Source organism: Suillus subaureus (assembly GCF_016647635.1).
Source record: "Suillus subaureus strain MN1 chromosome Unknown BJ212scaffold_3, whole genome shotgun sequence".
In the NCBI taxonomy this organism is placed as follows: domain Eukaryota; kingdom Fungi; phylum Basidiomycota; class Agaricomycetes; order Boletales; family Suillaceae; genus Suillus; species Suillus subaureus.
The window spans coordinates 1,478,571-1,490,638 of record NW_024538559.1 but is presented as its reverse complement, the minus strand read 5'-3'; the positions used below and the strand labels follow the sequence as shown (position 1 = coordinate 1,490,638).

General features: G+C 47.6%; 3 protein-coding genes across 3 annotated transcripts; 2 read left to right on the top strand and 1 right to left on the bottom strand.

The window, feature by feature from the left end:
• Positions 1-62: 62 nt before the first annotated feature.
• Positions 63-263, top strand: BJ212DRAFT_1261622 (uncharacterized protein; the record flags this gene model as incomplete). Its single annotated transcript, XM_041330193.1, has 1 exon — positions 63-263. One exon carries the CDS (start codon positions 63-65, stop codon positions 261-263), a length of 201 nt encoding a protein of 66 aa, XP_041198501.1.
• A 1,134-nt stretch (positions 264-1,397) lies between these two features.
• On the bottom strand, positions 1,398-2,374 carry BJ212DRAFT_1295868 (uncharacterized protein; the record flags this gene model as incomplete). The annotated part of the gene is made up of 3 exons (XM_041332367.1): positions 1,398-1,723; positions 1,936-2,047; positions 2,318-2,374. The coding sequence occupies 3 exons, from the start codon at positions 2,372-2,374 to the stop codon at positions 1,398-1,400; spliced, it is 495 nt and encodes a 164-aa protein (XP_041198500.1).
• A 5,260-nt stretch (positions 2,375-7,634) lies between these two features.
• Positions 7,635-11,040, top strand: BJ212DRAFT_1524227 (atromentin synthetase; the record flags this gene model as incomplete). Its single annotated transcript, XM_041341722.1, has 7 exons — positions 7,635-8,331; positions 8,384-8,520; positions 8,574-8,812; positions 8,865-9,020; positions 9,080-9,697; positions 9,753-10,507; positions 10,565-11,040. 7 exons carry the CDS (start codon positions 7,635-7,637, stop codon positions 10,768-10,770), a joined length of 2,808 nt encoding a protein of 935 aa, XP_041198499.1. The 3' UTR covers positions 10,771-11,040.
• Positions 11,041-12,068: the final 1,028 nt, after the last annotated feature.

The window sequence follows — 12,068 nt, the reverse complement described above, 5'->3', positions numbered from 1 at the left end:
TGCTCATTGGTACTTTTGTACTAAGTGTACCTGTATTTATGATCATAGTGATACTGGTATATATGCTTCTTGTAGTGTTGTTCTGTGCTCATGTTTTTACAGTCAACAAACTGGTTTCTGTCATTGTGGTAAATGGCATCATTATGAGCCATCCATGCTGCTCTGTCCCTAACTGCTGGGTCCATCTCCATACCACACAAAACCACTTTTGTCATGTCCACTCTGCCCACCTCAATCAATGTGCCATTAAAGGTGATGCATGATCTATCACATTAGATAGCCTCATATGTGATATCCCTGCATACCAGAAGTCTGAAGCACTGCACACTCTGCAGGGCAAGTCTTGATTCTGTCTGCATGAATACCTTGAACATTCATGGGCTATCCATAGGTATCTTGCAAATGTCCAGGCTGCAGCTGATGATGACAGAGACAATGATGACAGAACACAAGCCATCAGAGAGGAGGAGTACAATGTGAAATTGGAAAAGAAGAAGAGGCTTTGTGCATAGTTCACCCACAACTATACTTATTGTGAGGAGTTAATTGTTGTGCCTTGTGGAATATTCATGCTTGTGAGACTATGCACAATGCTGAGGGAGTAGGGAGTATTGCTGAATTTATTTGTCATGCCTTCCAGGACCCAGAGACATGCCCAACACATGTGTTCTTCAATAACAACTGCTGAATTGCGCTGCACATCCAGAATAACCCATTCTTTCAAGACATTGGCCTTTCTGTTGATGTCTTCCACTTCAAGTGCAAACATTCAAAGCAAGACACATTCTGTCAAGAGAACTGCAACCACACTGCATTTCTGGAGCTCAAGACAGATGGCAGGGAGTGGTATTTCAACTCTTCAGCTTGTGAGCAAATCAATTCCTAGTTTGGTAAATTCAATTCCATCACACAAGGCATGAAGCCAGTCAAGTTTGAATTCTTCCTTGACAAGATGATCTTATGCAGGAATCAGGAGACCTTGAAAAGATTGGAGAAGATAGGCAAGAAACTTTCAGTTTGGATGAGGTTGAGTTCACTTGGCATCTGAGTTAGCTACACCTATAGTACTGTAAGGTATATATTTTCTTTGTTAATGCAATTACCTTTTGCATTGAGAGTTCTGCCTTGTCTTTGCAGTGTAACAGCATGGACTTCCTTTTCTTCAGTCCTTACCTGCAGTGTAGCAGCATAGATTTCCCTTTCTTCAATCCTTACTCTTAACATAGCAGCATGAACTTCTCTTCCTTCAGTCCTTATCCTCATCTTTGTAGCACAATAACAAGACAAACCAAGAGATGTGAGAGATGTATGATTTAATTGAAATGAGACAAACTAAGACAAATCCTGCTAATAATGAGAAACAGAATATGAGATGAATGACAATACCTTCAAGGAACTCAGGACCAGGTCTCTGTCATGAACTTCAACCATAAACCATCTTCTGTTTGCCCAGCCTTGATAAACCTATCCATAACCTTGGCAGGCACATCTGCCCAATGCTTCTTGTGAGCATGAAATGTTGTGCTAGCATAAGAGACCCTAAATATCTTCTGAAACACAGCAGCAACACCTTGGCAATGCTTGCTGATTGTCTCACAAAGTCTGAAGCCCTTGGCAATATTGCATGCATAGAAATCGCCTGGCCAGACCTTGACATCATTGTCCACATCAATCAGATCAGAGAGCATGGCTTCAGATATGACTGCATGAGCTGTCAAAGATCCTACCAAAGGGCATGCAGTGGCTTGTTCAAGTAGTTTATGGCAAGTACAAGGTGGGCAAGAGTCCACACTGGTCATGGGACTACATAGACTGCAATGACAGACATTTTGTTTAGAAGGTTTGGGAGTAGAGATGGTATCCCAAAAGATGAAATTGAATAAGCTGAATATGATAAGAATGGCCATCTGGAACAAGGTTCAGCAGGAGAAGTACTGGGTGAAGCTTCCAACAGAGGTTTGGCTTTGCCCTTTGATAGCAGCAGGGCCTCAACCTCCAACTCAGATGGCAAGGTGCCTATCTTGATATCATCCTGAGTATGACATGGCTGAGAATGTGAATAAGCATGAAAGACAACTTTGTTAGGTGTGGGCAAAAAATTATAGTGCTGATGCAGCTCCTCATGGACTTCAGCATGGTTATCAGCCAAGTGAGAGCAGAGGTTAGGTGAGGAGTTGTTGATACTTTAGATACAGCTATCAAGATCCACACAGTGAGTTATGTTTGGGTTCTTGAGGAGGACAGGCTGGCCTTTGATGACAGTGATCAGATAGCCTGGCTGTACATCTCGCCATTCTCATCATCAATGGTTCCATACATGAATGATGGAGGCAGCATCTACTCCTTTGTTGATACCAGCAGCAGCTAGTCCCATCAGGGATATAACTTGATGGTTTAGTGATAAGTGGGGCCAAGTAAATGATGGTGTGCCTAATGGACTAGGGGTCCCAAGGGTAGGAGCTATGCACCAAAGGGCCCATCAGCCCTTTTCATAGCTTAGTCAGCATGTAGACTAGGTTTTGCTATGTTCATAGCTAGCATTGATCATCATTGCAGCTTGTCTGCCTTGCTCTAGGCTTAGACTGCTGGCCCTGCTCCACCAACTGGAACTCAAACATATTGGGCTGACTACCATCCTGTGAGTGTGATGATCAGTGTCTATCTTAAGGTTATGACATGATGTGAGTAACACAACTTGGCTAGATACTTGGTAAAGTATCTAGCCAATATGTTGGGTCTAAAGTGCTGTACCTAGCTGCTATTCAACTCACAAGGGTTTCTGTACTAGACTTAGAGCTCAGAGAGGAGAAGAATCATCATAAAACTGCTAGTCTCAGACTACAGGTAAAGAGTGAAGGTAAGAGGTGATGCTTGTATAAGCTAAAGAAAGTGGGAGTAAGTAAAGGTAATGAAAGTAAGTAAATCTAAGCCCAAGGAAAACTTGACTGTCACAACAAGGTAGTAGGTTATTCAGTGAGATAATATTTCCAGTCTCCTGTTCCCTAACTAGTTCTGCTCTCACAGACTTGTCTATATACTATGTGCTGCTACTAAGTAGCTGAGTCTGTATGTACCAGTGTACACTTATTAATGAGTCCATGTACCATATTACTAATGTTTTGGCTCATGTTTGTTTACTAACTACTGTCATATCCCATATGCCAGACATAGATCCCATCATATTCCTGCACTTTCCAAACCTATTTCTGGACCCCATATCCAACTCATTCCTGGATCCCCTATCCTGTCCACCCTATGCACATTCTGTCCAGCAAGACATCCGGACTTTACCTCCTCTCAGATTCTGGACTACATCCACCACCTCACATATCTCAGTCCTGTTTCTGCCCTGCCTTCCGGATCCCCAGATCTTCGGACCTCCGGATATTAACTGTACTATCTCTGGACCTATTCCCACCCTCCATCCAAGATCCTGCGCCTATCCCCATTTAGGCATCTCCGCCTTTCCGGTTCTCGGTTATCTTTGTTTCTGTCTTGCTGATTGATCCTTGTACTAGTTTCATCTCTGAGTTCATTTACTTATGTTCCGTCTTACTTACCAATGTGTTTCCACATGCTTGTACATAGCCTTACTCCTTTGCTTACTGATCCTCTCAGATAGCCTCTAGTATATAACCCCTGTACAACTACAGTAGAGTCCTCAGTCTGAATATCATCTTAGATCCTGTTCCACTTGCCAATCATCTTCCAGACTTCAGTCCATCTGAGTCTCATCCTTTTCCATAAGGCCTAGGGAAGGATTCCCTAGGCTGGAATTCTGGACCTTCGGATTTGTCCCCTATGTCTCTGTCCCAAGTCTAGGGATTGCCTCCCTAGGCTGGAGTCTTGCCTTTCTGGCACTTACCCTCTTTCCGGACTTAGGTCCACTTCCTGTCCCTCCAACTCTACCTTAGGGTAGTCTACCTCCATTTGCTTCTACATCAGACTTTGTCCGATGTAGCCCCTATTCCTTCTGGACCTCTGGACCTCCTGTCTTCTGTACCTCCGGATGTCCTGTCCCTCATACCTCTGGGCATCCTGTCCTTCAGATGTTCCGCCCTCCATACCTTCGGACGTTCCGTCCTCCATACCTCTGGACCTCCTGTCCTCCATACTCCAGACCTCTGGACATCTTGTCCTCCTGTCCTCCGGACCTCCTATCCTTCCATCCTGTTTTCCTGTAGAAGTATTACCTTGCAGCGGGAACTCTCCTGAGCATTTCCTGCATTCCTCTGGAACTCTCCTGCGCTCCTCCGGAAGTCCTCCCGCACTCTCCACCAGAGTAGCCAGCATCCAGAAGTCCTCCAGACTTCATCGGACCGTCATTGGACTTCCTCTGAAATGAAGGGCACATACTTGGGTAAGGGGCACAGCGTACGAGCTGAGGCCAAGCCCCTCTGAGTCAGTCTCTCTCTCCTTTGAGCATGGTTCTTAACAACTACAGTGACTGCACTCAGACTTATTCATGTCCAGCTCATCACAACAGTCTACTGCAGAGTAGAGAAGGAGCAACAAACCTTTACCCAGGAATACACAACTGTATAATACTATGCACAATTCCGCACCTCAATCTCATCAGTATGGTGCTGACATTGTTCTTCCTCACATTTGGATGTTTCTGCTAGTTATGTTATAAAGACTTCAGGCATTTGCATATGATACTGAGGGCCATTCTTTGGGGAGGCGCAATTACATGCAGGCACAGTTTTAGCCCTCATCAGCTTCATTGCTTGTAGGTTATCAGGCAGATGCTCAATGTAAGTTTCAGCAATGGGTGCAACACCTGATACATCATGTAGGAGTTGGTGAATGTGACAGGCATTCAGCAAGTGCAGGAATATGGGACCAATTAACATCAAAGTCACATAATGGTGGCCTAGCCACAGCATCTTGATTGTCTGGATGTTCATGATCACCTTTGAGCTCCAACCCTTCAGCATCATTAAGATCACCAATGTGGTTGAAAAGGTGGCAGCCACCCAGGTGCCTGCAGTGTTTGCAGCAAGTTGACCAAGCACAGTTCTTATTGACACAGGTGCTGCTATAGCCCACAACCATGCACACATAGTGCTTTGGCACCAGTAGGTGGGCACTTCTGGTTTGCTGGCAAGTATGAGCATGAGCAATAATTGCTGGAGAGGATCATGGTGATCCAAAATGCACAAAGTTGCACTTCATACCATCCTGATTAACATTAAAACACTGTATCTTATCAGCACATATTGAAATTGAAGGAGATGGAGGGAAAACTTACAATCACTTGCCAGCAGCCATGGTTTTCATGTTCATTGGACTTGCACACTGTCCATGGACATGGTTTATTGCATGTTAGGCATGAAATGTCATAAGTAGGATGTGGGCCTGTGGTGGGCTGAGCTGCAGGGTGTGGCATCACAAGCATCTGGACAGAGTAACAGTGTTGGGAGAGTGACAAGACAGAGACAAAGATGCAGAGCAATGAGAGGGAAGTGAAAGGTGGCAGGTTGATATTGACAAACAAGACCCTTTATATTCCTGAGGGTGGGGGCATACTGTGGGCAGGGGCATACTGCCAGAATGCCTGAGGACAGCATGAAAGATGGCTCCAGGGTGCCTGTAAGTTGAGCAGCATCCAAAGGAATTCATATAAACTAGCAGTAAGCAAGGGAATGCCACCATGGAGGAGGCACAAGATTAAACTAACCTTGCCTCAGGGCCTGTTTCCAGTATAGGGTAGAGCAAAAAGTCCATTAGCATTAACAATGCCAAGTGACAATGAGCAATGAGCAGGGCATGATGCACAACTAGCAAAGCAACACCAAAAGTATACTGTAGAGTTACAACACTACCTTCAACTAGTTTAGCTGTGACCATCTTACCCTTAGCTTCAAAGCTTCAAATCATGATGTGACGTGTGACCTATCCAAAATAGGTTCATTCCGAGTCTGTTGTTTCTCATTTGTATGCATAGTGTTCTCATCGTGGTCCAGCAAATGATAATTGAGTTAAAAAAACCTTGGTCTCATTGAAGCACTTTATGTTTTTTTTTCCGTCAAATTTACCATATGTCACATTTTAGCTTCATCTTGTGAATATCAGTGTGACAGTCACATTGAATAGCTTCAATTCAGAGTGTGGTGTGATGCACGTCGAATTTAGTGTCGTAACTCTACAGTATTCAGAAATTTCGGAAAAATCCCGATGCATCCCGGATGGCCAAATTTAGGGTAGGACGGACGGGTGGGGCGGACGGTCATTTCCAATTTTCCGGTATATGCGGTTTGTTTCTCACGGGGGGTTTCTTAATAGAATTATCCGTAGTCTCTCGAGCCTCGTAAGGTCTTCTAAGGCACTTTGAAGGCCCATCAACTAAAATTTGAGGCATTATAATAGTCCTTAGGTTTTTCCGACACTGAGCCCTGGTACCTAGGCTGTTGAAGTCCCTCTTACAGTTTTACGTTCTTCTTGTCACTGACTCACTGCTGCAAAGGTGCGTCACTAGGTTTTTTGTTCCCATCTCTTGGCAAGCCAACACACCGGGCGGTCAGTCTCTGTTCGATTGCGATTCCTCCTGGGGTCGTGACGGTAGGATCGACTGGTCAAGCCTTACTCTTCTTACTTACATATGATCTCGTTTTCTTCTCGGTTCTATCCATCCCACAATTTGAGTGCGGCATATTCCGCTCTATCCTTGGCAGTCCCCATGTGTATATCCGCGGAGCCTTATAATATGACATACGAACATCCACGCGCTTCGTCTTCCACGTAAGATCGATTATCGTTTGACCTGATCCGTCGAGTCAGGATCCCTGAACTTTAGCAAGACGACAATTGAAAGCTTTAATTACCAATTTCAAGCCCGACGCCTGTTCGTGAGCCCTGCATGGAGCTCCGTCGGGCAATGTTTTCTGGTACACTGGCTACATGGAGCTCATCAGGTATGATTCGTGAGTCTCCCCAGGGTGCTTTACATTGACTGCGGTGGTTTTCTGACGTCATACAAGGCTTTATATATATGATTTTATATCTGACGATATCTGTGGCTCACCAGTACTCTGATCAGTGATCCGAAGGTAGAGTAGGACTCAAGCAGTGACTTCACGACGATGCTAAGCTAATTCGGCTCAAACCTAGTAGGCAAGCGGTGATAATGCATCACCGAAGCACAGCTTGGGACACATTGCACGTATGTCACGGTGATCCTGAACCCACGGAATAGGGAAACAGTAAATCCAACCCTCACAAACCAGCATTTGCAATGCTTCACACGACACATTATCGACGCTTGGACTAGTATCCGACGTGCACTCAGAGTCACGATGGTGACCGGATGGATTAGTACGGAAGTTGTGACCTTACCGGTGCAAGGTCTACAGCATAGCCCCCACGCAAACGTGTTGCAGGTATGTATTTCACACTATTAGTTGCTCTGATCAGTCACTTGGCAGCAATAGACCAGGCTGTGGTCTGTGCGGTGTGTGCTACATCGGCCTCAGTTACCACTACCACCTAGTAGTGCGAGATGCCGTAATCTCACCGCACTGCTGCTGTCTGGCATCTAGGTATATAACTCCAGAGAAGCTGGCACCTCAAATTTCAACATCTTAAACACCTTTTCCTATCCTCTTACCGTTTCAGAATTTAGACATCTCGCAATGGCACCCGTCGCAGTCACCGCTACTACAACCACTGAATTCTTTACAAACCTCAAGACATCCCTTGTCTCTCCACAACCTAATACCCTCCACGACGTCATCGCTCAAGCCGTCGACCGTTATCCGTCGCACGAGCTTGGTTTCATAACCTCCTCGGCACACGACTCCTCCATCCAGACGAAGACCTTCAGCGCGTTCAACCAATGTGTTCGCAACCTTGCACGTGCCATGCTAGAGTGGGGAAAGCCCACGGGCTCAGTCGTCGTCGTGTACCTGACGGAACACGAAGACAATATGGCTGCTGTATGGGCGTGTCTGCTGGCTGGCTATGTGCCCTGCCTGCAACCCACGCTTAGCGCGCAACAGGCGCACAAGGAGGGCCATGTCGCCCACATCAAGAACTTGTTTGGGTCTGCTACTTGGTTGACCAGCGAGCTCGGGGCTGAGCAGATCAGCACCATTTCTGGTCTGGAGGTTCATCTGCTCTCCGAATTAAAAATATCGGCGGAGACATTTACCGTCTCAGCTGACTGGGTTGGGTACGAGGCTAAGCCAGACGACGAGGCGATCCTGTTCCTGACCTCAGGGTCTACTGGATTCTCGAAGGCGGTTGTGCACACGCACCGCACAATTCTCGCTGCATGTCGTGCCAAGGGGCAAAGCTACGGCCTGACTTCCGAATCTCGAGTCTTGAACTGTAAGTCGCAGGTGGTTTAAATCAAATGATTAAAATTAATCATGATATTCAGGGGTCGGATTTGATCACGTCGCAGGATCGCTGGAGATGCACATCACACCTCTGCTATATGGCGCTTCGCAACTCCACGTGCACGCATCTGCCATCCTTGCTGACCCTCTTCGGCTGCTCCGTCTGATTGACGAAAAGGTATGTCAACATGAAATCATGGCCCGAGGCTTCTCTCATGATTCAATCGTTAGTCGATTGAACTGGCTTTCGCCCCGAACTTCTTGCTCTCCAAGCTCACGCGTGATCTGGAGAAGCGCACCGACCTCTTCGGACACTTTGACTTGTCCTCCATCAAGCGGATCAACAGCGGTGGTGAGGCTGTCGTTTCCAAGACCGCGAAAGCGTTCGCTGGGACCATGAAGCAGCTCAGCAAGAACCCCTCCGCTGTGTCGTTCGTCATTTCTGCTGGGTTTGGAATGACAGAAACTTGGTAAGGCTCATTAAATTGTATGGGCATATAAACTAATGGGTCTTGTTTATAGCGCCGGATGCATTTACGATCCTGTGGATGTCCTCGCAACGGAGCCTGCTCACGAGTTCCTTGATCTCGGGCGACCTGTCAATGGTTGCGAGATGCGCATCGTTGACCCCGCAGATGGCGCCACCCTGCGCCCAGACGGGAGAGCGGCGAGCTCCAGGTTCGCGGACCAATGGTCTTCGTACGCTACTACAACAACGCGGAGGCTACTTCCTCCAGCTTTGTTGAGGGAGGCTGGTATCGCACCGGCGATGTTGGCATCATCGAGAATGGGGCGATGCGCCTTAGCGGTCGCATCAAGGACACCGTCATCGTCCATGGCGTCTCATATGGTATCCCTGAGCTCGAGACCCACCTCCAGACCGTGGAAGGTGTCACGCACTCGTTCCTCGCCGCAGCTCCGTACCGCGCTCCTGGGCAGGAGACAGAGGGGTTCATCATTTTCTACTCGCCGACCTTCGACCTCGATGGAGCAGACGCTTCCACGAAGCTGTTTGCCACGCACAGGGCCCTTCGGGATATCTGTGTGAAGATGATCACCCTGCCGCCTCAGGTCATCGTCCCAATCCCTGTGAACCAGATGGAGAAGACCACACTGGGTAAACTGTCTCGTGCGCGTCTAATCAGTCTGTTCAAGCAAGGCCAGCTTGGTCAGCACATCGCGCGCTCCGAGGAGCTTCTCAGCAAGGCACGAGGCGCCACGTTCGTCGCCCCGTCCACCGAGACGGAGAAGGCGCTTGCGAAGATATATGCTGGCATCTTCAACCTCGCGGAAAGCGAGATGTCGGCGAGCGACAACTTCTTCGAACTCGGCGGTACTTCCATTGATGTCATCAGGTCAGTATATTCGTCCCGCCTTAAAATGACTCTCACTAATACATATGATCTCCAGGCTCAAGCGCGAGGGAGAGGCACATTTCGATCTGCCCGAAATCCCCACCATCCAAATCCTCAAGCACCCTGTCATCTCGAACCTCGCGAACTATGTCGACTCTCTGCTCTCCAAGGACAGTCAGACTGAGGAGTACGACCCCATCGTTCCCCTGCAGCTGACCGGAAACAAGACGCCCATCTTCTTCGTGCACCCTGGTGTCGGGGAGGTTCTGATTTTCGTCAACCTCGCCAAATACTTCCAGAATGAACGTCCGTTCTACGCTCTCCGCGCTCGTGGCTTCGAGCCCGGCCACCCCTTCTTCACTTCCATGGATGAGATGGTGTCGTGCTATGCTGCAGCAGTGAAGAGGACCCAGGCGACGGGACCATACGCCATCGCTGGCTACAGTTATGGTGGTGTGGTCGCATTCGAAGTTGCCAAGCAGCTCGAGGCCATGGGCGAGGAGGTCAAGTTCGTCGGTCTGATCAACATCCCTCCTCATATCGCCGATCGCATGCACGAGATCGACTGGACAGGCGGGATGCTCAACTTGTCGTACTTCCTCGGTCTCGTTTCGAAGCATGATGCCAATGATCTCGCTCCTGCTCTGAGACCGATGACGAGGAAGGAGCAGCTCGAGGTGGTGTGGAAGCTGTCTCCCCCTGACCGTCTGGTCGAGCTGCAGCTGACGCCTGAGAAGCTCGACCATTGGGTGGACATCGCGGGATCCCTGATCGAGTGCGGAAAAGACTACAACCCGTCAGGCTCAGTTTGTATGTCATTTCTCTTCTGACTTCATTATCGCTTGCTGATATACCGGGTCTGTTCAGCCGCAGTCGACGTTTTCTACGCCATTCCTCTCCGCGGTAGCAAGTCAGACTGGCTGAACAATCAGCTCAAGCCATGGTCTGGGTTCAGCCGCGGCGAGCCATCATATACCGACGTGCCTGGGCAACACTACACGCTCATGGACTTTGACCACGTCCCGCAGTTCCAGAAGATCTTCCGCGGTCGTCTGGAGGCTCGTGGGCTGTAAAAATTTAGAGTGGGGTATTATGTTTATATCTATCTTTCGCAAGTAACTATTCGACCACTTATACTTGGAGTACATGCGTTCCGTATCTAATTGCTTGACTATTTACGTCGCCATACATCTGTCGTTGTCTTATGACAAAAGTACATATTAAAAATGATTCTCTGCATTTTTTCATGATGGTGCTTGTGAGCCCACTGTTTAGAGTAATACATATGGTCTTGATTCTGCCAACATCGGGGTTGATATAGATTTTGCATCCTTCAGTGCCTCCTACCTATTGCCGGACAGTGTTGCTTTGATTGTACTGACTGGAGCTTACATCAGCAAGGACGGTCAAATAAAATATTCATATTCATATTCAAATTCATGTTTATTTCAGAAGGCACTGCCAAACACCCCACATCATGACAATACACCAGTACAACGGTAGTAAGCCATTGCAGTAAATCCTGGTTGTTCAGGTTTACTGTGCACCTGTATGATAGACTTGGACGTTCCTCGGCTCATACGGATTACATACGATCAACGGCTGGCCATGACATGATAGGCTGATAAGACAGCTATCCTTGCTTCAGGACCGAAAGGTTGTAGCGACCTATTTCGTGTGTGTATGATATTTTGGAATACAGCACTCATACACATATCTCATAACGACACAAGTCGACCATAGATGGAGTAAATGGAGCAGAGCTGTGCCGAGACAGGATAAGTAGTGGACGGCTTTCCAAAGCGATGTATTTAGCAATGTCAGAGCAATAATTCATATACGGTACGTACTTAAGATAGTCTATCATACATCGGCTGCGCCTAGTAGTCACCACTTGGAGCAGTCTGCAGATGATAGGCTCTGCACCATTAGCGCGCGGGTGGGCGGTGACAGCTTCAACTTGACCTCAATATACTTGAGTTTATGGCAGTGTTGTGATGAGTTGGAATCTGACTCACGGATGTGCCCTTGCGATACTCATGTTTACAAGTCGAAGGGTGAAGGTTATATACTACTTCACAGGCACTTGGGGCCTGTCACCCGCCGGAAGAACATCTGGTTGGCTGTATGTTAGCTTCACTTCGTGGCAAGAGCTAAAGCTACACGTTCGACGCACCGTACCGAGTATGCATCAACTACGTAGCTTTAAAATTAGCATACTGCATGACATATCTCGGGAAAGTAAAAAGGTCAATAGAATTTTCATGAGTAGAGACGCACCTTATCTTCGTCCATGACGAGCCTGCGTGCGTACGTGGCTCAGCAGCACAAGAGCGGCCTTCTCCTCAACAACTCAAAGAAGTACCCCACC